Here is a 21,908-nt window from a genome sequence, read left to right on the forward strand (position 1 = left end):
TATCAGGTTGAAGAAAACAATTTTTTGGCCCCAGTGGGTTTCTACATGAGCCAGGGGGAACAAATGTTTATGCTTTGCAGGCACTAAAACACCTTTTCCCTCCTCTCCTTCTCTTAGGCAGCACGTCTGCAAGAGAAGTCTACCAAGAAAAGAGCAATGCTCTCAAAAAATTAACGAGGAAAACTCATGTGTCCTGTAACATGAAATTCTGGGTGGTTTCCACAACTTACTTCCTGCAGTACACCCACCTGCTCTCGTAGTGTTTTTGAAGGGGAAAAGGTGTGAATGTGGAGGCTGGTGCATGGAAAGTTATTGCAGCGCCGTGCTGACGAGCCCCTTGTAAGCAGCTCAGCAAAGAAATAATTGGGACAGAAAAATGACAGTGAGGAAGGACTCCGCTACTCAAAAGAAAATAATATGTAAATTCAAAAGACAATGAGGGAAAAATTAGGGACTAATTATCGGGAAGGCTGAACAAAGCAGCTGTTTTATTGTCTTGCAGAAATGAGATCAATTCTTGGAGCCCAGTGGGTTCAGACGCAGAGGCTTGAGTGGGAAACATGTGAACAGCCTCTTCTCACCACCTCCTTGTGAACTTTGTTTCTTTCCCTATTTTAACCCCACGGAAAATGGCTGGGGCTGCACAGGACGGGCTCTGCACTTGTTACAGTGGCCTGAACAACTGCAGGCTTTGGCTTTTGAAGCCGCTGCTACTGTGCGAGCAAATAGCGATCACCACCACAACCACAGCACCTCGCGTAACGGAGCGATGCCAAAACACTCCCCAACGCTGCACGCAACCTTCTAGAGAGAGGCCTTAAAGCCCAAGGGGTTGCATAAAAATATTCTTTTGATGTATCATAAAACATGAATGATGAAAACACTCCTTCCTAACCTAGCTGTCGTCTTTCAGAAGGGAATTGCCTTTTTCAAATGCTCAGCCCCGCGAGATCTCTCCCTGTCAAATTCCACCAGGGTTTGGGGTTTTGCCCTGCCTCGTTTAAGCGCACAACAGGCTGCTGGAGGAAAGCTGCGAGGCCGTTTCAGTTGCAAAGCCTTGTTCGGATGAGGAAGCCTTACGCAGGACTTTCGTCAGGCCGCGTGTGCTGCGTCGAGGCCTCCCCAGCCGCTAGCCAAAAAACACAGCAGGGGCGCGCGAGCGAGAGAATTCAAATGCAATCAGGGGAAATCAGAGGGGAAATTAGCGGTTTGGGAGAATGGTTGGGAAATCATGGCAGGCGTGGTTTCTGCCCTGCTCTCGAGGCTGCGTGCCCACGAGGTTTGCAGGCTCGATGTGCTCTTTGGACTCCCACCTGCTTCCGGAGTCCCAGGTGGTGCGGCAGCCGAGGGCACCTTTCTCCATCTGTGTCTGGCTAGGTGCCACCAACCTTTTTTTTTTTTTTGTTGTTCCCCCTTCCCCTGCTCCAGACCACAGTGATTCACAGCTCTTGAGACCTTTACATCGTACTACTGCTGTGCTGCAACATGTGGGTGACATCTGAGGATAATTTGCCTTTTGCTTGTCCACAAGATGCTGGTAGCTAACAGCAACCCGTTACAGCCGCTTTTACAGAGCTGCAGCAGCTTCCCATTTATTTCTGGGCGCCCCTCAGGCTGCCAAGAAGGGCTCGCAGCAATCCTCTCCTTGACCTAGGTACATGATGGTCTCTCTCCATCGTTAGACACAGCATGATGGAAGGATCTAGCTCATCGGAGCTAAATATAAAGTGTCACAGGGCTGGAGACCAAGTGCTCGCAGTAGAGATCTGCTTGTTCCCAGCATCTATTCCCTACCTCCCTACCTTCGGCCAAAAAAAGAACAACTTGGCCAATGTTTACGACAAACGAAGGCCCATTTCTGCTCACCCCCACTATTACTTGCAGGCACCAGATGACTTCAAATCTCCTTTTGCCTCCTAAACAACAGACAGATGTCTCTTTTATTAAGTGATGGTAAATCCACCCCCAAGGGTTGTGGAGGGAAGGTTTCTGACAAGGTGCGTTACTGTAGGCAACACATACGGAGGGAGAAAACATCATCTGGTTTACTACTTTAATGATAAGCAATGCAATCAAGTTGCCTAACATATCAGCTTCTTGACAGCTTCCAAGCTTAGGAGAAGCCTCAAGTTAACACGCTATGCTTAATTTCCTTTGGGTCAAACTTATAAAAAATCTAATTTGCTTCACAAGCAGCTCTGGATTTCAGCAAACGGCTGATGAGCAATACAGCCAAGAGAGAAAGGCCATTTAGTGTCTCTCATAGATCTGCTGGAGAAGGTAATTGATCAATTATATATTTAGCAACACAATGGGGAAGAGAGCTGATTGTGGCCACGTGACTATTTTAACACCTCTGTCTCTCTGCAGGAAGAGAAAAAATAAAAATAGAAAAATAAAAAGAATAAAAAAAAATCAATCCTCTCAGTGGGACACCTCGGAATCACACGCGCTCCCATGCAGCAAGGTATCCCTCTCACGCGCTCAGAGAAAGCCAAGACCGATCACAGCAGCAGCGCTGACTTCTGGGCGTATACATTACCAGGCTAGGGGTGGGTTTAGGCATTGTCTTCCGTGCTCTGTGGACCTTGACTTCAGTGTTAGCAGCGGTGGCTTTTTTAGCATCCATGTCCTTACTGCCCTCCCCAAGCTTGGCTGGCATCGTGGCTTGCATCTGAGAAAAGGTGCCCACAGTCCTCCCTTTGCTTGCTCCTCCTGGAAGGGTTTTTGCAGCATGGCCGGTGAGAGAAGCAAAGGTGCTGGTAGTCCTTAGAGGTTGCTCCTGTGCCATCTGCTTGGTTAGGATATATCCATTGCTCCCTGTTACAGAAGTCTGCGTGAAGTCATTAGCTTTCATATGGTTTTGCTTCCCAGTCTCACCATCTCGTTCCGAAATGCCATTTTCTGCTATCCTATTTAATTTAGTACTAGAGTCCTGCTGGCTCACTTTCGTATTGTCCTGAGTGTTTTTTGCTGGGTTTGGGTGGCTACCAGCTTCGCTGTGCTCACAGGAACCGTTGGTTTCACCGTCTACAGCCATTTTTGGTTCCCCCACTTGCTTTTCTGTAGCACTTTCATCTGCAGCCATGGCATTGAACCCTGGAGAAAGAGGGAGGGTAAGGAGAAGGGAGGAGAAAGAAAAGGGTCACAAGGGTCATCGAAACACACTTCGAGCGGCTAACAGAGAGGAAACGGCTCCCCAAACCACCGCCTGCTACATATATCCTTTCAGGCTGCCTACTTACCTACCTGACTGGCCTGGCTGGATCCTCAGGTGGGGAAAAGTGGGGCAGCTCAGCTGAAAGCAGGGCACTCAATCTCACTTGCCTCAGCTGCCGATGTGGCCCTCTATTCCCAACTATGGATTTTTCAAGGTAAATATTATCTTTAGCTTTTCTAATAACTACATTTATTGGACCGTATGTCAACACCTCACACGTCAAACAAAACGCTGCCCGATCTTGCACTCACATCTCTGGCAAGGCTCTTCACAGTACCAGACTGACACAAGGAAGGCCTGCCGGTGGAGCTGGTCGGGGACGCTTCTGTGGCACAGGCACAGCTCAGGGGCCACAGGGAATAACTGCCTCGCAGACACAGCTCTGCAGGCACCATTGCCCACCCAAAACCACTCTTTCACAGGAAGCAGCAGCACAGGAGCAGGACTCCCAGTGTCATTTCAGAGGCAACAGCCGGATTAAACACAGGGGGGAAGCACGTTAAATGCAATTCTAGCCTAAAACAATTACATGATTAAAATGTAGCAAGGTCTTCACAGATTAAAAGCTCGCTCGCAGATAAAACTGGAGTGTCCATGCAAAGAGGTTTTTTTTCTCCCTTCCAAATATTCCCATGCTCCCCCTCCAATACTTTTGTCCCACCAGATTTCAGGCCCGAGCTGACAGAATCCAAGTATGAACACCATGTACTTGCAGAAAGGTTTCCAGCATGACAAACTAGCAGCTCCCCAGGCAACCAGGGATGATAACAATTCACTGGCATGTTCAGCAAAATGATTAAATCAACCTGCTGTTAGGGATTCCTCGTACTGTTTTCCTTCCAGAGGCCAGACAGTTATGAAAAGCATCAGAAGTACCACCAGCTAGAGCTTTGTCCGGGTGGGCTGTCAGAGCAGGCAGGACTGATTTATAAGCCAGCTCGAATCAAAGTTATTTTAGCCCATAGCAGAGCCCAGAAGGCAAACCGAAGGCCAGCTCTGCACACCAGACCAGCAAGCTGGTATCAGCATCTCGCTCCACGCTGCTCTTGAAGCCCAAACACTCACGCAGGTCAATATCCTGAACATCTCTGCTGATCTGGCAAATACCCTACGCAAGGCTGAAGCATGAAGAGGAGCCCAGATTCTGGATCTTGGGATGTCAAACCCGACATTCCTGGGCTCCTGGTTTGAAGCCACGCTGTGCCAGACTTTGCTGCCTGCCTCCGAGTGTACGGGCAGATCAAGGCAAACACCAGTAGGGCTGGGGGAGTGCAGAGCAGCAGCACTGCACCACTGCTTCCACTTTTCCCTTTTAAAAGCATCCATTCAGTTCATTTTCTTACCCTTCGGTTGACCTCAAAGATCTGTTTTGATACCAATTCCTGTACAAACAGCGCCCACAGATGTCACCTCTAAAACCAATGCATTCTAGTACCTGAAACTACTATATTAGTCCCCAAACCTGCTTTTAGACGCTCATCTGGGACTTGAAGACAAACATTTCCAACATCAGCTTCAGAGCCTTGACTCAGTCAATACACTCAGACCATCCAATCCGACCTCCAGCTCAAAGCACAGCCAACACTGAACTGCAGCCAGGCGCTCAGAGCTGGCCCAGGTGGGTCTCCATGACCTCCTTCAGCCCTTGACCTGCCCAGCCTCACCCTAACCACAGATTAAGTGGAGACGGCCTCGCCCCTGCCTTGTAAAACTCTGCCCCTTGTTTTGGGCACTAAACACCTTATTGTAAGGTGTCTTCGAAGCCTGACAATGTTTGGTAGCTCCTCCCTGAGGTTCAATGTGGGCAATGTGTGCTGAGGGGACGCTTGTGCTACGCAGACCGTTCCCCACCAAACCCAGCCAGGCTGCCGTCATCTCCCACGTGGGCACTGCAAGGCAGAGCTGGGTGAGCTCTGAAGAGAGCAGGGGCACAACCCCTCCGGCACGCAGGAATTCAGTGGCTCTCCAAGCACGACTCCAAGTCAGCAGCCCTGTCCGCTGCCGTCTCACGGCTCCCAGACCACCTTCTGTGTACTGAAAGCTCTGATAAGGCGCACAAGGGTTTGCTTTGGGTAGCAACGACTCTGATTAGGAGAAGGTAAAGTGCTACTATGTGTTCTTTCACTGTTATTTGTCTATTTGAGAAAACTTGGGCAGGGGCAGCAAACAGCTGTGCACCTACTCTTTCAACCCTTATTTCTCATCCTGCATCAAGTGTCTTTAGAAGACCACGCTAGTGCCATTTAAACAATTCTTTCAGCAAAGTCAGCACCAAAACAAAGCAAAAAATGGGCTCCCTAATCACAGCTGGAGGTTTCTAGTGCTCAGCAGCAGGCACCTGGCCGAGTGAGGCCTTCAGTATTTGTTGATTCAAAGGCTGTGCACTCCCACCAGAACAGTCAAACAACTTCAGTGGCTGAGCATTTGATAAACAGAATAAGCAGAGCGCTAAAATTGCTCTACCTGCCAGGAAGGCAACCAAAACAAGGTAAATTAGAGCACTGCCCTAGGGAAAAGAATAACTGCATTACCCCTGAAAGCGTAACGGACTTTATGAATCCATGAGGCTAAAATTAAAATCCCACATACAGCTTACCCCTCACACTCTTAGTAAGTGTCCAAAACGCAATCTGACTGTGGCAGTGCCATAAATCTCTACAAACAGACACCACACCTCCAAATCTGCATTACTAGAAACTTGACAAAACAAAGACATGAAATTTCACCATCCCTAAAGCCGCACAGAAGCGGAGAACTTGACAGCAGTTGGCAGGGGTATCGGCATGGTTTAAGAGGACCGCGCACACGCGCTGCCCTGCCGTAAAGGACCGCAGGGCAAAGCAAGGCCACACCGCCTCCAGCCCCAGCCCAGGCCAGCCACGCCGGCCGCACGGCAGCGGCAGCTACCACAGGCCTCGGGCAGGCCCGTCCTGCGGCTGCTGGGCTGGGGAAGGTCGGCCCCTTCCTCCTGCTCCCTGTTCTGGCAGCACTGAAACAATTTCATGACTTGGTTACTTCAGGGTAACGCTGTTTCCTACAGACTGAGCCCGCACGGTGCCCAGCTCGGTGAGCCCACAGGCTTGGGCCAGCCTCCAGGAGATCAACCCAGTGCCTCACCTGGGCATCGGCCTACAGCCACCCCCACTAACAACTGGCTCGTCAGGAGCTACGTTGCTAATTAATATGTGCTAACCCAGTCAGGCCACACAGCCAGAGCAGCCGTGTGGTGACAGGGACACAAGGAGCCCGGGGCTCCGGCCTCGGCTCCCCAGGCGCGTTCGCACATCTGACCACGGCCAGCAAGTCTTGGGCACACGCTTCCAGCAGTGCACGTCTGCAGGCGCTGCCGAACAGACGTAATTCAACTTGTATTTACATTTCTGCTGAACGGGGGCCTACAGAAGGGGATGGGAACACGAACTACAGAGAGCAGGAATCTCACCTGGGATAAATGCTGGATAAAAGCCTACAGGAGCTCTTCAACAGCACCATGCAGCCGAAGAAATGCTCGTTCCTTACGAGACCTTTTCATCTCCCCTTTTCTCATTTTCCAAAAAAAGGTTTAATTGCAAACCTGCTAAAATCTTGTCAAATATACTTCATGGCAATGAGTTCCATGGGTCAATCACAAGTTTTTCTTGAAATGAGTGCTTCAACTGAAGCCTTTTCTGCTCATGCTGGGAATGCAAGTAAATAAAAACCTAAAATCAATTACTTCTCTAAAACTTTACAACTTGACAACACTCATTTTGTTCTAAACAGACCTAGACTACATTTCGTCTGTATTCTCCTCTCTCTCCAACTCCCTCTTCGTTCTTTAACCAAAACTGAAGATAGAAAGACACAGCCCATTTCCCCAGATGTGTAACCTCCGTTTCTAGAAGCATCCTGGTATCTCCAGAGATGCCTTATGCACACCCCATGCCATATTCAGCAGTAAAAGCCAGTCACATTGTCTACAATGCCCCCTGCACCCCGACACAAGCATTCCCAATTCATTTTAAATCAGCAAGGTGTGGGACTGGTAACACTCCCAGAGGTTGACCTGTTCGGCCACGCGCTCACCCGCGAGGTGTCAGAAGCTGATACCAAGCTGAAGCAAAGTTCAGTCAATGTGCACCTTCTAGGAGTTAGCTACCTTTTAGTAACAGAAGGAATTCAAGGCTTAGAGAAGTATGCAGATATATGACCCCTGCAATTCCACAAGCAAAGAATAATCAGTAATATATTTAAATGGGCGCTCTGAATTAACAGCTCATTGACAGCAATGAGGAGTTCACACCCTCCCACCTCCACAGGCTCACACAGACCCTTTGCAGCAGCTTCCGTCTGAAGCTTTCTTCTCAATATCAAACACAGCTACTCAAAATTAAATTAAGACTCCGATGAAGAAAGCAGAATCTTGAGAAAGGAGAGGAGAGGCTAAGACAGATAGGCCGAGGACATTTCATCTAAACTGAGATGTCTAAAATATCTCAAAAGCTGGGGTGCCACTAAGTCACCATTGCCACCAACAGAGAGAAGAAAGCTCAGATAGCACGGTCTGACTTAACAGTAGACATCAGTCCTCGGGTAAATCACCGCCTGGGTGCATCTACCACGTGTAGGCAGAAATGAGGTGGACTAGTTCAGAATTAGAACGGTAAAATAAAAATACCTGAATTAGGCAAAACGAAACCCATCTCTGAAATCCCAGCCCAGACTCCTCTCCGCTGCCTTCGCCTGCCATCCGTCCATCCAGCAGAGCCAGGCTTGGCTACTGTCCTGCCCCGGACGGTGCCAGCGCCTGCCCTCGAGCACAGCAGGACAGATGCTCGGCCACCGGCAGCCGGAGGGAACCGAATCACCACTGCAGGTACAGCAGGGGACTGGTACCCACCAGAAACTTCCCCTGTGCAAGCAGCCAGGTGACCGGCTCAAAGCTCTGTAGTAACCTCAGAACCCTCCAAAAAAAAAAAATAAAAGTCTTAAATATGTTTTTTTAAACTCATATCTCTGCTCCGTGAGACAAAACAAGAAAAATATGCAAGTGTTATGAGCGTTACTCCAAGCCAAACGGCAGTCATTGCTAGGTTTGAGGGGAAAAGAAAAAAGATCCTACAAGTGAATGCAAAATTATCTGATCTGGAACTTTAACACATTTTCCTGAGCATCTTGGTACTGAGCACCGGTGGAGGCGAGACACACGGCTGCTCACATCCGGCGAGGTATTTCCAACGCTTCTTGCGTGCTCACAGTGGAAGGAGGGCAGGGCAGCCTTCAGGTGCTGCAGGGGCAGTGCCACGCTGAGCGAAGCACAGGCAGGACTTAAACGAAAACTCATGATTTGGAACTCCAGCAGGTGACAGTGAGGAGGTGATAGGTGAGTACTGCAAACATTTATGTTTATAACACACACATTTCACAGATTTTTATCCTAAGCACTTGCAGGTCACCTTTAAAACACCACAGATAGCACAGGCATTTATCCGATATCCAACTGTCCTGCTGGAAAAAACTTTCAAAAGCGAGAAACACACCTGCTTGCTCCTTGGGTTGCAGTTCCTCCCGCCCCTTCCTTCTCAAAGCGAAACAAAATTGTGAAGCAGAGAAAAGCCCAGCTGAAATAAAAAGGTTGCCAAAGAGATGCGAGCTGAAACAGTACAGACCAGTAAGAAATGGGAGACTGAGATCCTCTGCTCCATTGGAAAGGAAAACCCCACCTCTGTCATTCAAGCCAAAAAGCTGAGTGTTTTGAAGCCAAGAAATGAAGAGAATTATAAGTTTCAGGCCAAAGTTCCTCTCTGGAGTGAGTTATTGATGGTCTGGTGTTTTTTTTCCCCCTGTTTACATCTGTGCAAGCAGATGACATCCATCTGAGAGCTTGGCTCTGTATTTCCATGATGCAAGTGCCACCCCTCCTACTGTCCTGGAGTACACAGGCACCTGTGGGAGCCCGCCTCCCATCTCCTGCACGATCTACCAATAGCCAAAACAGGGAAAAACAACAGCAAAAAAATGTCTTCTGCTGTTACATGCTCCACACTGAGCTTACACAGGTTGAACAAGTGGGATTCAGGTTCTTGCCGATGAGCCACCCATGAATACTGGTGGACTGAAGGCTGTTTAATGTCCTGCATGAAATTAATTTGTTCCTTTGCTCTGGGATGGGGTCCACAGTGTCATGGGGCCGCAAGGCCCCAACCTGGCCATGCCCGGTGATCGCAGCGCTCCCGCTCCCCGCAGCTGCAGACCCGAGCACAGCGAGCACCTGACGGGCTGTCAGGGCTTGGGTGAACACGTCGAGTGTCTAATGAGCATCGTTTTGTTTTATCTGCACTCCTGGCTGCCGGTCTCAGCAGGGAATCCCAGTGCTGAGCAGGTCAAGGCAAGGAGATTATTCTTTTCCTCCTTTTAGAGCAGCCATCTCTACACCTGGGAATGCAAAGGTTGCAGCGGCTCAGTGGAGAGCAGCACGTTCCTCACCCTCGGCAGCTTCCTATCTGCAGTAAGAGGGAGAGGAAAAAAAAAAAGAAGAAAGAGAAACGGCCCCTCCAGGAATTTAAAACCCTGATGCTCTCTAAAAGCAGTTTTAAGTTTATTTGAGAGCAAAGTGACTGTGCATGTCTCATCCAGCAGCGCTGCTCTTGTAAGCAGCTGCCTCGGGTGAAGTCTGGGAAAGGCTGAGCGTAATGGAGAACTTCGTTACCGGCTGCCCTCCCTCCCTGCTCGCCCTGCTGCAGCTGGAGTGGGGCTTCCCACCTCTGGGGCTGAGGAGTAAAAGGAGCAGTTGGCCTTGAAAACTCCAGCAAGACGCGCCACGGAGATGGGAGCTACAGACTTCAGGAGAACTGAAATCCCTTGCAATTCTTTCAGGAAACCTCTCTTTAACTAGTTTCTGAGTCAGACTACATACAGTACTGTCTAATAAAACCGTTTCCGCTCATCTCTTCCAACTCCCTGCCCCTTTTGCCTGTCAAAGGGGAAGAGAGACCTAAACTTTTACCCACACATAAAACCAAACTGCAATGTTTCCCCACGGATGACAAAACGCAGTCTCATCCACAGCTTTTTTTCCTATCCGCATTGAGCAATTTTACACAGAAGGAGACATTAAGCCTAATGAGCAGCTTAACCTGAGCTTTACACAGGCTGGGAATCAATCCCAGAATCGGAAATTAAAGCACCAAGAACACCTGAAGATCTCGTTCCTACAGATGTATGTTAAATTTATAGTTCAATTACTTCTCTTCATCGGTGCCAGGATGAGGCTAGCAGAGGACGTGCCAGCTGACAGCAACGGCGCATTGCTGCAATACCTTTCCCTCGAGGAACAAAGAAGGAAACACCACGACTGCATCCCAGCTCCAGCTCCCCCCCGGAGCCCCGACCTCCAGGCTGCTCCCCGAGCACCCCCCAAGGGCTCGTTCCCGTGCAGCCACGTCCCAGCCACCCCAAAAGGCAGGCTGGCACGCCGAGGGTGGCCGAGATAGGGGGCACAGGGCCTCACAACGCCCGACTGCAAACTGGGCAGTTCAGCTATCGCTGCACAAGCGCTGGAGCCTTCCCTGCAAGAGAAGACCTTCAGGGACAGTGGCGGTGCCGGACAGCAGCTCGCAGAATCATAAAGCCACCGAAGGGTTTGGGCTGGCAGCTGCAGGCGCTGCTGCAGCAGGGCCAACGTGCCTTGCTTGTGGGGCAGGCTGCTAAATCTCATTTAAAGTTGCAAGCTACCTGAATTCCCTGGCACGGAGAGAACAGAACTTTGCATGCAGATGTGTAACACACACACAAAAAATATTTGGTGTGGCAGTAGCAGAGCTGAGACACATGCTGGCACAGTTCGAATGGGGATCTGATACCAACCTCAGTATCGGTACCGTTCTGAGTCAAGGGAGAGTAAAAAGGGGGTTAAACACAGCGATTCACACTAAATCTTTAACCCAACCAGCACCTTTAGTCAGCCTTTGGGTTTGCAAGTTCCAGCCTCTGGAAGTTTTAGATCTCAGATTCAATATCCACAGATAGCCTGCCAAGGGAATTTTCCCAAAGGGAACAAAACCCAGGAGAGATCTAGCTTCGTGTTACAGGCGACAGTTCCTAGCAAACAAAAATTGATCTGCTCAGCCTAAACCAGGACCCGGAAGCAGCAGTAGCCTTGTGGGGATGCCCAGTTCCAGGCATCCTCCTCTGCAGAGGAGAGAGAAGTTTAAAAGACAAATCTCAGGCGGGGGGGGTCCTCATCCAGTCCGCACAGCCCATCTCCACCAACTGCTTCCATCCTGCAGTTCGGAAACTGGGCTCAAAGAAAACGTTTCGTTCCAACTTGCAAGTCTGCTGTAATGACTTCACGTTCACATCACGCTCCGAAATGTAAATTCCCATGCAAACGCTGAACGCTGTTACTAGCGGGCTTTCGGACCGTTGGCTAATTGAACCCCTATGACGATCACAGCTGGTTAACGAAGGTCAGCTAAGAACAATGCGTACAGCGCAGTGACCAAGCAAACCATTGTCTTTTACACATGTGGTATGTTTGGGAAGAAAAAGGACACAATCCGACTGTTACCACAAGAATGGAAACTACGCAGTTCAGAATTTAGGACCCTTTCTGCCATGGTAACAGAACCGTACAGCAAGCTGAAGCGCCTGAAAGTTGAGCACCTTGTGGAGTCTCAGGACTGCTCCTGCACAGGGAGGGGTCTCAGCTTCTTTTTCACACAGAGTCATTTGCTTTTAGTCAAAATCGGTCAAGACATACAAGGCATAAAGTTTCTCTATTCCAACCCTCATCCTGCTTTTTCACCTCCCTGGACTCTTGACACTTACCTTGAGATCATCCTAGAGCTAAATAAACTCGCGTGATGCTCCTGAGCCAAGCAAGGCAAGGGATCAAAGCTCGAGTCTCTGGCCAGAGCAACGCACCCCCACACCGACATCTCAGACTTCATTTCTGGTCTTCCCAGATCAGAGGTCCACGCGTGGCTGGCGTCAGCAGCAACTCTCACGTGCTTCCAGTTAATACGCAAACACCGTGGCCACATCTGACAGAGCATTCAATATTCTGCTTGTTCTGAGCTTTACTTTCTAACCAGAGCAACTTGACAAAACATTATGCTGGACAGAAGAGAACAAAAAGGCAATGCTGTACTCACACGGATCTAAAATAAGTACAAAACTTTGTTTCTAGCTAAGGCTGGGTATTTTGATGGGGTCAGTCCAGTGCTATTCTAGTGTTCTCTTACGGAGAGGAGAACAAAAATAACACCAAATCCCTACAGATCAATGAGAAGTAGATACTCAAGGAACAACGGAGCCATGAAAAGGGGGGAAAAAAGATAAAAGGGTTGTGTGTTTCATTTCTCCCTAATCCCATTGACATTTATTAAGCCCTCAGATCTGTGTGTGCGCCTCTCACACACAGCCACATAGGAAAGACTTCACCAAACTAACACATGCACTGCAGCCTGCAAAGTAAAAGCAAGCAGAGACAACGCAGAAGCCACGAAGCAACCCTGAAGGGCACGAGGTGCCGAGAGTCTCCCCCCACCAGCCATCCTGCAGCGACTGGTGCCTCTGGAGCAACAGAGAAACTCAAAGGAAAACAGAAAGTTAACGTTAATAGAGAGGAGAAGGGCTAGGTCACCGTGTGGCTCAGAGTTCAGTTAAAACCAGCCACACAGAGGAGGTTCAAAGCAACTCAAGCCTCCTTTGCGTTTCACAGCCACACCAAAGCAGAAGTGAAAATCAGATATACGTCCGTAGGTGGGTGGAGATGGATGGACTGCAAAGCAACTTTGCATCCGCTGGGGAAAAGCCCTGCTCAGGGTAACACAGGAGGAGAACAGAGCCACTCTTTCCGTGAGAGCACATCCGAGACCCCTGGGGCACAGAGCGCATCGCCGAGCCCCAGCTCTCGTTCCCAGCTCGCCACGTGCCGACCCCCGGAGCCAGGCTGAGGTCTGGCCCCCCGCCCAGGCAGGTGCTCACCTTCCTCCTTGTTGTTGGTGATGTCTTTCAGCAGCTCAGTCTTCATGCAGGCGTCTTTCCTTGTCTCTCCCTTATTCAGCACTGTTCGCTAAGGGTGGGGAGAGAAGGGACGGGGGAGAAAAAGAGATTTCGAGGTTTAGCTCCGTGCCCATACACACGCTGCGTTTAAACCAACAGACGGTCATGGACATATCCTGTTTATAGCATGGGCAAACCTCATTCTGCCAAATAACGCTGCCAGGAAACTGCCAAGGCGCAGGTCACAGATAAAGGGCTGGAAGGCCTGTCCTAGCCGAGCCCAGCCCGCCCCAGGGGCAGCGGGGCCGGACCCGCGCTCGGCCGAGACTTCGGGTCCCCGGGTAAGAGGCAGCCAGGCAGTTCTGAACGCAAACCCAGCCCAGCGTGTCTGTACGCTGAGAAGGTCGCGAACGGCATCCCGAGGAAGTGACCCTCACTCCCCCAGACCGCTTCGGTCGTGGGGAGGAGGAGGCAGAGGGACCGCGTTTCTCACTGCGCACCATCTATCCACCAGCGGGCCAAAGTACGCGCCTGTACCTCTGCTCTCCGTGGTTCATCCACACGTAACTTACAAAGTGCAAGCCGCCAGCGAGCTACACCTAACTCGTCATTCCTACATCCATGTTTATTAAAGCTCACGAGCTCATTTTTTAATTCCATAGAAAGCAATTTTTCTTTTTTTTCCCCCCTTCTCTTTTTGTGCGGAAAGGGAACAGCTGCTCTCTTCTCCGCCTTTCACACGCCTGGCGTCGCGTTGCTGGATCAGGTTTGCAGCCCTAATACCTCTCCTGTCGCCTTTTTCTTGGAGGGGGGGGGTGACCAGACAAAAAAGCCACCGAAACAAAGGAAAAAGGTATTAAATAAAACAAAACAAAACACAGACAAGAAGGGGTCCTTTGCCGCAGCTCTCTGGTTGAGCAGAGGAGCCCGGGGAAGGCGCGGTGCCAGCCCCGGGGCCGGGTGAGGCCGCCAAGGGCTCGCTGCGTGCGGCGCAGGAGGAGAATAAGCCCCCGGTCAAGCCAACTGTCGCAGGCCGGCGCGGAGAGCAGATGGTGCCTGCAGCCATGCAAATCAAAAGGTTTAAGGCGCGCTGAGCGATAAAGGGGGGAAAAAACAACAACAACAAAACCAACGAGCCTGCCCATCTCCCACAAAGCAAGCAGGAGATAAGAAATACGCACGAAGGCCCATCGGCCTCCAAAGCACCGCCAGGCAAAGCAGGCTCTGCAGCGAGCCCTTCCCCAGCACCACTCGCTGCTTGAAGCTACCGGGGGCACGGGCCTCGGGGCCGCCGGCAGGAGCCAGCGCGTGATTTTGGCCTGCGCGTGAGCTCAGGGGCCGGCCGCGCTGCAGCGCGGGCTCCTCGCCAGGGGGATCCCGGGGCGGGCAGCGAGAGCCCTGCAAGGGGAGCTCGGGGCACCCGCGGGGTGCACGGAGCTGGCACCCCGAAGGATTGTTCCTCTCACGAGCAGGAAGCTGTGGGTGGCCGGCACCGGGGCTAACACCGCACGTGGCCACGGCAGGAGGAGCTCGGGCAACAAGCACGCGGCCTTCAGGCTTTAACAGAGAGACAAAAAGCAAGCTCAGGGTGTGAGCATTTGAAACCTCGGCTCAGCCAAAGGATCGGGCAGCCTGACACAAAGCACACTTCCAACAGCTTCCACCGAGAACCGGCCACGGAAGCACAGCCTCGCGCTTGGGCACAGGTCAGCCGTTCTTTGCTAAGCCGGTGACATGCGTCCTTGCTGCGAGCATCGATAAGTAAATCCTTCCTCTCCTCCGCCCAGACTTCTTGTAAACTGGGAACAACTCTGTTTCCCTGCTGGATTTACCCTGGTGCTAGAGCAACGTGGGGAGCTGTGACAGGCCGCAGCGCTGTCGGGAGCTCAGACCCGCAGCTCACCCGTGGGCATGAGCACCCGGCCCTGGCCAGAAAGACGGAGCCTCAGCTCATGTCACGGGGAGCAGCCGGCCTCCCCGGCCTTTGTTACGACAAAGAGAGGTCTGGGCATCCCCGCTGTTGGACTGACTCCTACTGAAAGCCTCGGGATTTCCAGCAGGCCGTTCTCATCCATCCGAATCTTTGTTTTCCAAGCAGCATCCCCGCTCCACACAGGATTCACGCTCTCCCTCCCACGGGGACGTTGCCGCTGCTCAGACCACGAGGCCTGAAGAGAAGCCGCTGCAGGAACCCCGGAGCGGAGCAGCCCTCGGCAGCTAAGGAACACGCTCCCTCCTCTCTGCAGTGAAGAGGAGCACGGAGCCGCCCCGGACCCCGGCCAGAGCTCTCAAAGCAGCGTTCCCAGCGCCGAGAGGCGCCAGGGAGAAGCCATTGCTTCTTCACGTCAGAGTAAAAGAGCTCGGTGCCAAGGCAAGGCCACCCGAGGTGGCTTCCAAGGGGCTCTTGTAGGGCAGAGCCGCAGCCAAGCGGCCCCGGCCAGCAGCAGCTTTACAACCTCCAGGCACCGCTCTGGATCAAATGAAAACCCAGCAGCGCGGCGCACACCGCCACTGCGCCTTCACAGCCCTGTGCGGAGGCAAAAAAAAAAAAAAAAAGAAAGAAAAGAAAATTAGGCCAATAAAAAAAAAAGATGGCTGTGGATTTGGAAGCACTCTCATCAAAAGGAGGCTACAGAAAACTACTGCAAAGCCCTCGAAGCCTCTTCCCCGAGGCCAGGCGCTCTCCCACCCGTGCTCCATCACCCACGGCGGGCGGGAGGCAGCACCCATGGGTGTCCGCCGCCCACCGGCCCACGACAGGGCTGCCCATCCATTCCCACCGGCCCACGGCTCCACCCAGCCGAGTCAGCAGCAACTTCGCTGCAAGTGTCAATACCTCCATGTTTGGGTGGCTTGCTTTTCCCCCCTTAAATTCAGAGCAAACTTCCCCTTCTGCTCACACCCCATGGCCCAATCCGTCGGCTCCTGATTGGCAGGGAAATCCTATACCCACCCTCCCCGCCAGAAGTGTCGGCTCTTGCAGCAGTCCCAACAAAAGCCAACTGCCAAGCTCAGGCTGCTTCACAATAAAAGTCTCGCGCTCTCCTTTTTTTATTATTTATTTTTTTTTTCCCCCCTTTTCCTGCAGCCGGCTGCCTCCATTCCCCGGCTGACCCCGGGCTGATTGTTAACCTCCAGCCACTGGAGAGCCTCCCCAAAGGTTACGTGCCACGACCAACGAAGCGTTATTCCCCCCACCACGACCTTTTATTTGTAGGTTTTGAAGGAAAGAAAAATGGCTGCGTCTTAAGAAAGGTGTTTGAAAGGGCTTTAGAAGCCATGAGGACCCAAGCAGAGAAGCAAGCGCCGTTTTTAGTCTTTCCTCTCCAGCTCTGCTTGCAAAAAATAAGGCTCCCCTTCCTCCACGAGGTCTTTGGAGGGGATGGAAGAGAGGTCAGACCAAGCAAAGGGTCTGCAGCACTCCCAGGCAGGCAACCACAAACGACGCTGGTGCCTTTAAAACAAAAAACAACAACAAAAAGGGCAGAGCTGGGAAGCACAGAAAGAGCCTTCTCATCTCAGCCTCCTCCTTGGCATTTTCAGCAGCCATCCGCGTGCCCTTCGCAAGGGTCCGAGCAGGTTTTACAGGCAAAGACAAAACACGCACAGCACAGCCCCAGCACACCGCAGCTTACCAAGCCCAAGAGAGCAGCTAGCTGCATCGTGACCCAGCGCTCCCTGACAGCACACCAGGAAGGAGCAGAGGTGGATGTGCTAAGATGTCCACCTTCACCAGAGTCCCTCTTTTTTTTTTTTTCCCCTTAAAAACCAACCTTCTAGGAACCCGAAACTTCGCAGCAACGTTGTTCTGATCTGAGACAGGCAGTTAATGCAGGTCGCCCTGAGAGCGGGCTGCCAGCAGGACGAGCGACCCCGCTCCAGCTCCGCCGCACAGAGCCGCGTGCGGGAGCACCAACGCGCTGGGCGAGAGGGACGGCGCCGACCCTGCAAGCCCTGGGGCCTGCAAGCCCCAGACCAAGAGGCCGGCACCCAGGGGACACCGACCCCCCAGGGGTGACGCCGCCAGCACACGGGTCCCCACGAGCCACAGACCCCGCCAGCTCCCACCCGCCAGCCACAGGGCAGGATTTCACCCCCAGCACGGCGGCGGCGAGGTCTGCAGAACGCACTGCGGCCGAAAGGGAGGCAAAGCTCCCGAGAAATGATGCAACTCCAGCAGCAGCACATCCCCGTTCACTCTCGTTTTTCCCTCCCGAAAGAAAACCAACAAACCCAACTTGCTCATAGTAACCTTTGCCTTAAAGAGAAGGCGAGCGTTTTGTAGCTAGTTATAGGGGAGGCACTGATTAAGAAAACACTCGTGGAAAGGCAGCGTTCCTCTTGTAGGCAGGAGGAGATGGCCGATTTCAGACTCCAGCACCACTCAGGTCCTGCCGCGCATGGGCAAGGTCTGGGATCACCGCTGGTGGGGGACGCTGACCGCAGGCCCGTCGTTAGAAGCAGCAGGAGAAGCATTTGATTTGGAGAAGGAAGGAAACGTAACGCCAATGTACCTGGCCTACAAAGCAGTCACCAGTCTCAAAGCTCCTTTTCTAGGTTAAGGCCACTTCCTTATAAGCCTCGTGCAATCATGTGAACATGGAATTTTATCTGCAGCTCACAACAAGCACTCCTCTCAGCCCGAAGTTTGTCCCCACATCAAACAAGACCTGCAGTTCTTTTGTCTCCCGAATCCCTCCCTTCCAGGCTCTTCCTAAAAGGACAGAAACATTTCCTTCTCTGCCCCCATGGCTCCCTCCTACTCCAGCCGCGCAAATCAACTCCCCAGACAGGGGGAAGGGTAGAAACGAGGCGCAAGTCCCTGCATGCAAAAGCTGGGAACAAGGAGACACTTGCATGAAAGGCAACAGGACCTCGTATCGCACAAGGCAGCCCACAGTGGTGCTCAGGCTTCTGGCAGGGGGGTTTGCAGAGCCCGAGCTCCACGGAGCTCCTGCAGCGGCGAGGCCACGAGCAGGGCAGCAGCTCTGGCGAGGCCGCAGCGCCGCCGTCTCACTGCTTCCATGCTGGGAAGCGTTGCGCCCATCTAACTGTGTCCCAGTAGAGTTAAAACCAGTACGACTTGTATGTGCAGACAAGTGTAAATCCAGAGCAGACAAAGGCATCTCCTCCTTCCACCGGCTGAGGTTAGCAAGAAGTACAGCTGCCGCCTGCCTTCTCTTAGCACCAGGGAGGGGGAGCAGGGAACCCTAAAACGGAGCCAAAGATTCCTCGTCCTCTCTAGCAGAAGCAAACCAGCCATTTCAGAAACACCAAGTCGCCAGGAAGGCTCAGCAAGGATGAAACCATAGCACCAAGAAGAGCCTGGAGCGAGCAGTCTGCAGCACCCTGGCACACTGGGGCGCAGCAATCACCCCATCAACAGCACCCAGGCACCTCTTCGGCCTCCACGCTCCTCTTCCTCCCTCCCCCAAACCACCGCAGCCAGAGGAGCAGCTCCCTCGCCCCTGCCCGGCCCAGGGACGCCGGGCGAAGGGGCTCCTGCTCCAGGCCGGAGCCGAAGGAGGTGGCCCCAGCCCAGGCACTTCCTTGGGAAGGCCCTCACCCCGCGCACACCACCTCTTCCGTGCCACCTGCAGCCACAGCGACGCCTGCGAGCCGGGAAAGCAGACAGGGAGAGGAAAAAAAGGCAAAAAACAACACAAAAGTTGCACCCTAGGGCCTGTCCCTCTAATAGCTACAGCAAAACCTCACCAAGACTTTACTCTCCTGGAGGGTGAGAAAGGCACGCAGCGCTGCCCAGCACCCGAAGTCCTAGAGGTGGCAGCTCCTCACCACCTCGCCTCCATGGCCTACGGGCTTCGTCCTTCGTGGGGCTTTTTTTCTGCTCTGTCATTAAGAGTGGAGCCTGGTCTTTTCCTTCAATCCCAAGAATTGCACTGAATTAGATCATCTTTCTCGGCTCACCTCCCCCTACAGGCAGCTCCCGAGCATGCTCAGCTCGGCCTGGCGCTGCCATTTCATAACTGCATTGTTTACAGACGCACACTGACCTGCCATTTTTTGACAGTAAGAGAGGAGCTGGTGTTTGCAACCACGGTCGCTCGCAGCCCCTGCTCCTCGCCACCGCCGGGGCGCAGGCGGGCTCCTGCCTCGCAATAAAAATCCAATTTGGAGAAGGGAAATTGCAAAGTGTGGAAAGTCGCAGGCTATTGTTCTTGTTGTTGTTTTTCGCCTTGATTTAGGTCAAAATCCACCTGCTCTGAAGGCGCAGTCTAGGAGGAAGAAGTTAACCCCTCTCTGGGGCGAGGGGAGCACAGGTCTCGTCCAGCTCAGTGCAGAATGCCAGCCATGATTTCAGCTTCTTCAAATCACAACTGTGCTTCGATGTCACCTAAAAATATAATGCTCAGCACGGTCTGCCATCCTCCGTCAAGCCTTCCTCTGAGAAAGAAAGGGTTGGAAATATGGTATTTCCCTTGAATAAACAAGTTGGCTTAGTCCCAGCACATACAGTTTTCTCCTTTAAATGCAAACCAGAGTATTTTTGCAGGCACACAGGAAAATGAGGAGAGGAGGAGGGGAAAAGTTCCTCATTTAACACCAAGAGCTCCATGAAAAGCCTTGTAAGGTTGCTCCCAGTCCCTCTCTGTTCCAGTCCTCTCCCCGTCTGTGCTTATCACACTTCCCAGGTGAAAGCAGCTCCGAGTTATGCTGGAGAGAAAATGCCAGAAGAGCTGGAGGTTTCCTCATCCTTGGAACAAGGACAATTTGTGCAAAGCTTCCTTTACAAGAGGCACTGTGCTGCTCCGACACAGTATGGCAGCGTTGCAGGGAAGACGCTCGCACAGCAGATCTTCTTAACCCCCACCGCCTCTCCCCTTCTCCACCACTTCCACCAGGCTTCCCCCTCCTGAGGGGACTGAAGGGAAAAAGTATAATTACCAGCTTTGGGGGAAGCAAGCTCGTATTTTGGATCCCAGAATATTTTTAAGAGCTTGCTCTGTATTTTTTTTCCCTACCAATATTATTTTTTTTGCCCTTTTTTTTTTAAACACACATTCCAATTAAGCTTATACAGTGCATGAGCTTCTCTCCCGCTGCTTTACTGACTACTGTAAACCCCGCCAGGCAGAGCTGTGCTGCCCGTCCTCCTCCGCTGCCCCCCTCCAGGTCCAACGCCACCAGAGAGCAGAGCCAGACATTTCCTACGCCGCAGAACAGACCAAGGACTTCAAACAGGCACCGGGAGGGGAGGAGGGACGGACGGACGAATCTGCAGAGGGCCGAGACGGGACGTCAGGGGAGATCACGTTACGGCTGCTGGGGTCTCCTCTGCGAAGAGGGTTTGATTTCAAAACTCATTTAATTTACAGTAGTTGAAAAGAACCGGCTGAAAGTGGTAGTTAAAGGTTATAAATTCAAGATTTGCTTCCAAATCACTGACATTGCAGTTCGCTGCAGGAACATATGGTCCTCCGAGCCTCGAGAGCAGGGAGCGCACGCTGCCAGAGCCCCAAGTCTTTGGGCTGAACCAAAAGCAAGAGATTTCTCCCATTGCAGGGCGGTCGCTGCAGCACTTCCTTGACCTTTAGCAGCTCCAGGAGCAGGATGGGCAGAAGGAAAAAATTAAGGGGAAAAAGAGAAAAGCACAACAAAAAGCCACACCAGGAATCGAGTCATCCATCCCTCCCCCAGCCATCCACAAAGCAGCTGGCCATGACAGCGAAGCTCCTTAAAAGTCCTTGTTTACCTGAACGAAATAGCTCCCTGCCATTGTACAAGCAGCACACGATCCAGAGATGGCACCAGGCGGAGGAGGTGGCTCCAGCACCCCCGTGCACACCCCGCAGCAGGATCCGGCCCCCGTGCTGGAGGGGAGCGGTGGCTGCGGCATGGCCCGCGCCGAGGATGCCTGGGGGCACGAGCAGCCCCCCTCTGCCAGGCCTACAGGGAGACGTTTGGATAACGGGGGGGGCTGACCAGCTGAAAATACATCCCATAGGAAAATCCAAAATCTTCTTGCAAAGAGGGGTGATAAAAAAAATAAGGTGAAAGGTGGGAGAAGGGCGTTGTTTTTTTTCCCCAGAGGTGACCACCACGGGTGGGCAAAGAAAGCGCCTGGGCTCGGGAGGCCTCATGGTTATTTTGAAAGGCTGGTGGAGGCTGCTAATGTTGGAGTTAAAGGAACTTCAAAGTTGGTTCAGTAGGCAAAGGGGAAATAAAAAAAATAAAAATAAAAGGCCCATTTTTAGGGCTATTAACCCTTACAGAAGGGCAGCATGGAAGTCCAGACCTGGGCTTGCTCTCCTCCCTCCAAAAAGTAGGTCAGGCTTTCCAGCACGGTTTTGCCAACGCTTTCAGAAGGCACCAGCCAGCGGTACCGGAGCACGAGGTGCTTTCGGCAGTCGGTCACGCAGCCTCTGGTGGCGCGGCTCCTCGGCCTTCACCCCGCCAGCACAGCAGCTCTCCGGGGCACGAGCCGACCAGGCCACTCCCAGGCCTTCGCTCGTTGCTTCTAGCAAGAAACCTCTCCTCATGACTTCTTCCAACGCCCTTTCCTTCCACACGTTAAACGACAAACGGGGAGCATGCTGCTAGTCGAAAGGAGACAGGCTAGATGCTCAGAGGGGTCCCCTCACACCCCCAGGCGTGCTCCTGGATGCCGAGCCCCACAGCAGGGCCGGCGCCGCCATGCCCGGGGCTCTCCTCACGCAGGCTCGGAGCCGGGTGGCTGCCC

At 52.4% G+C, this 21,908-nt stretch overlaps 1 protein-coding gene across 14 annotated transcripts in view; it reads right to left on the reverse strand.

Moving 5' to 3' along the window:
* Positions 1-21,908, reverse strand: part of EHMT1 (euchromatic histone lysine methyltransferase 1) — a 115,796-nt gene that overhangs the window by 48,728 nt on the left and 45,160 nt on the right. For 10 of the 14 annotated variants that reach the window (XM_080561858.1, XM_080561862.1, XM_080561855.1 and 7 more), the window contains 2 exons: positions 13,190-13,277; positions 2,543-3,099 (listed from right to left, as the gene is read on the reverse strand). In XM_080561858.1, coding sequence (XP_080417984.1) covers positions 2,543-3,099; positions 13,190-13,277 — 645 coding nt within the window. Of the gene's footprint in view, positions 1-2,542; positions 3,100-12,028; positions 12,317-13,189; positions 13,278-16,043; positions 16,921-18,922; positions 19,164-19,221; positions 19,243-21,908 lie in introns of those variants that run through there. The other 4 variants (XM_080561856.1, XM_080561866.1, XM_080561864.1 and 1 more) reach the window with 4 other exon arrangements.

The sequence above is a fragment of the Anser brachyrhynchus genome (assembly GCF_964034855.1).
Source record: "Anser brachyrhynchus genome assembly, chromosome: 19".
NCBI classification, from domain to species: domain Eukaryota; kingdom Metazoa; phylum Chordata; class Aves; order Anseriformes; family Anatidae; genus Anser; species Anser brachyrhynchus.